Consider the following 3,333-nt stretch of genomic DNA (forward strand, 5'->3'; position numbering starts at 1 on the left):
GTTGTAACACATCGAAATATTGCTCTAAGACCCCATAAAGTATATATATTCTGGGTCGTGGTGAAATTCTGAGTCGATCTAAGCATGTCCGTCCGTCCGTCCGTCTGTCCGTCTGTCCGTCTGTCCGGCTGTCCGTCCGTCTGTGGAAATCACGCTAACTTCCGAACGAAACTAGCTATCGACTTGAAACTTGGCACAAGTAGTTGTTATTGATGTAGGTCGGATGGTATTGAAAATGGGCCATATCGGCCCACGTTTACGTATAGCCCCCATATAAACCGATCCCCAATTTTGGCTTGCGGAGCCTTCCGGAGCAGCAAAATTCATCCGATCCGGTTGAAATTTGGTACGTGGTCTAAGTATACGGTCTCTAACAACCATGCAAAAATTGGTCCATATCGGTCCATAAATATATATAGCTCCCATATAAACCGATCACCAGATTTGACCTCCGGAGCCTCTTGGAGGAGCAAACTTCATCCTACCCGATTGAAATTTGGTACGTGGTCTAAGTATAACGGTCTCTAACAACCATGCAAAAATTGGTCCATATCGGTCCATAAATATATATAGCTCCCATATAAACCGATCCCCAGATTTGACCTCCGGAGCCTCTTGGAGGGGCAAAATTCATCCGATCCGGTTGAAATTTGGTACCTGATGTTAGTATACGGTCTCTAACAACCATGCAAAAATTGTCCATATCGGTCCATAAATATATATAGCTCCCATATAAACCGATCCCCAGATTTGACCTCCGGAGCCTCTTGGAGGAGCAAACTTCATCCTACCCGATTGAAATTTGGTACGTGGTGTTAGTATATGGTATCTAACAACCATGCAAAAACTGGTCCATATCGGTCCATAATTATATATAGCTCCCATATAAACCGATCCCCAGATTTGACCTCCGTAGCCTCTTGGAGGGGCAAAATTCATCCGATCCGTTTGAAATTGGGTACCTGATGTTAGTATACGGTCTCTAACAAGCATGCAAAAATTGGTCTATATCGGTCCATAATTATATATAGCTCCCATATAAACCGATCCCCAGATTTGAACTCTGGAGCCTCTTGGATGAGCAAAATTCATCCGATCCAATTGAAATTAGCTCCCATATGAACCGATCCCCAAATTTGACCTCCGGAGCCTCTTGAAGGAGCAAAAGTCATCCGATGCGGTTGAAATTTGGTACATTTCGTTAGTATATGGCCTCTAACAGCCATGTACAAATTGTCAAATTTTATTACTATAGAAAGTTTTGTCAAAATTTCATTTCTATAGAAATTTTTGTAAAAAGTTTATTTCTATAGCAATGTTTGTCAACATTTTATTTCCATAGAAAATTTTGTCAAAATTTTATTTCTATAGAAAATTTTGTAAAAAATTTATTTCTGTAGAAAATTTTGTCAACATTTTATTTCTATAGACAATTTTGTCAACATTTTATTTCTATAGAAAATTTTGTCAACATTTTATTTCTATAGAAAATTTTGTCAAAATTTTATTGCTATAGAAAATTTTGTCAACATTTTACTTCCATAGAAAATTTTGTCAACATTTTATTTCTATAGAAAATTTTGTGAAGTTTTTATTTCTATAGAAAATTTTGTCAAAATTTTATTTCTATAGAAAATTTTGTCAAACTGAATTATATACGTATTTAATCGGCATTTTTTTTTTTGTTTAATATATACCCCTTATGGACTAACTTACAATTTAGAAGACAGTGTTAAAAAGTTTTACGATACCTTGCCATCGGCAAGTGTTATCGCAACCCAAGTAATTCGATTGTGGGTGACAGCCTTTAGTAGAAGTTCCTACGCAATCCATGGTGGAGGGTACATAAGATTCGGCCTGGCCGAACTTATTTTGTTTAATATATACCCCGTATGGGCTAATTTAGAAGACAGTGTTAAAAAGTTTTACGATACCTTGCCATCGGCAAGTGTTATCGCAACCCAAGTAATTCGATTGTGGATGACAGCCTTTAGTAGAAGTTCCTACGCAATCCATGGTGGAGGGTACATAAGATTCGGCCTGGCCGAACTTACGGCTGTATATACTTGTTTTCTAAATGAACCACCCACACCAAACATTTCATCTAGGTCGAGTTGTTTACCAGCACGTAATGATTCATCGGTACCATAGTGGACATTTTCCTTAAAATACTGGCGATATAATTCAATTTTTTCCATATATTCTGCATTTATTTCGCTGCATAAACCATTTTCACCACCCATATCTTTTGGAAGATATTTCAAAGGGATATGCTTGGTCACTTCTTCAAAATTATTTCCAATAATGACAATCTAAAAAGTGGGAAGATATTAATTGATTTGATTTAATATAAAACTATTTATACATGTTTACCTTTTCTCGTAATTTTTCTGAGAGCATAGGTAACAAAATTTTTAAAATTTGATGTGCTATGGGCGGTGTATTTATAAAATATCCACTTCGTATTATTAAGGGTACAGATTTCTCAAGGAAAGATACGATTTTTTTAAGAACATTTGGAGTAAGTTGTAGTATATGACTCAGATTAATTTTGGACAAATCGTAAATATATATCAGCCCGTGAACACAAGCATAAGGGTCAGTAAGCATTGCCAACTCAATTATAGGAACTGTGGCATAATATAAATCTTCAATATTGTATTCATCAGCCGAAAAATTATATTGCATAAAGAAAATTCGTGGGCCATTTTCATTCAAGGGTTTTGGTAGAAATGTATAACAACTAGGTAATTAAGAAGAATTTATTGAAAATTATTTCATTTGGAAATTTATACAAACACTTACCCCATCTTTTGCCATCTTCGAAATTTTGGATCATCTACATCGGTGAACCCAAACATTTCTGGATATTTTGTTTTGAGTGAAAAATACAAATCGATTTTTTGCTTGGCCTTCTCCAAACTGTACTTACATCCTCTTAGAAATTGTGTAAGAAATTGATCATCCATTCTAGCCCTGAGATGGGGTTGCTGTTTTATCCATGTCTTGAGAGTTAGTAAATCTTCTGGCATTCGTTTGGGATCTTCACCTAATTCCTCTATGGCAATTTTTTGTAAGTCATCAGGTAGCGGTTTAATGTTGATCATTTTTAAACTTTTACCTATCTCACTATGTATCTGCTTCACGAATGCAGTGAGTTAAGAATTTCTGGGGGTTAAGAAAAATATTTCCTAATTTTTAACTTTATTAAGTATAACAATAGACAAATACGTGTTGAAAATATCAAAACGAAAGATGTTTTACATGGAAGTGTAAAAACAGGTTGTTTACAAAATTTAGTGTGATTGTTGTGAGGTCGACTAGATTTTACTC

General features: G+C 35.5%; 1 protein-coding gene across 1 annotated transcript in view; it reads right to left on the minus strand.

Annotated features, from left to right (window-relative positions):
* The window catches only part of LOC142239610 (uncharacterized), a 9,730-nt gene extending 6,623 nt beyond the window's left edge, over nucleotides 1–3,107 (minus strand). The window contains exons 1-4 of the mRNA XM_075311403.1: nucleotides 2,806–3,107; nucleotides 2,460–2,743; nucleotides 2,374–2,390; nucleotides 2,098–2,312 (exon numbers count right to left, since the gene is read on the minus strand). Of these exons, the coding sequence (XP_075167518.1) occupies nucleotides 2,098–2,312; nucleotides 2,374–2,390; nucleotides 2,460–2,743; nucleotides 2,806–3,107 (818 nt within the window). The remainder of the gene's footprint in view (nucleotides 1–2,097; nucleotides 2,313–2,373; nucleotides 2,391–2,459; nucleotides 2,744–2,805) is intronic.
* Nucleotides 3,108–3,333: the final 226 nt, after the last annotated feature.

The sequence above is a fragment of the Haematobia irritans genome, chromosome 5 (assembly GCF_050003625.1).
Source record: "Haematobia irritans isolate KBUSLIRL chromosome 5, ASM5000362v1, whole genome shotgun sequence".
In the NCBI taxonomy this organism is placed as follows: domain Eukaryota; kingdom Metazoa; phylum Arthropoda; class Insecta; order Diptera; family Muscidae; genus Haematobia; species Haematobia irritans.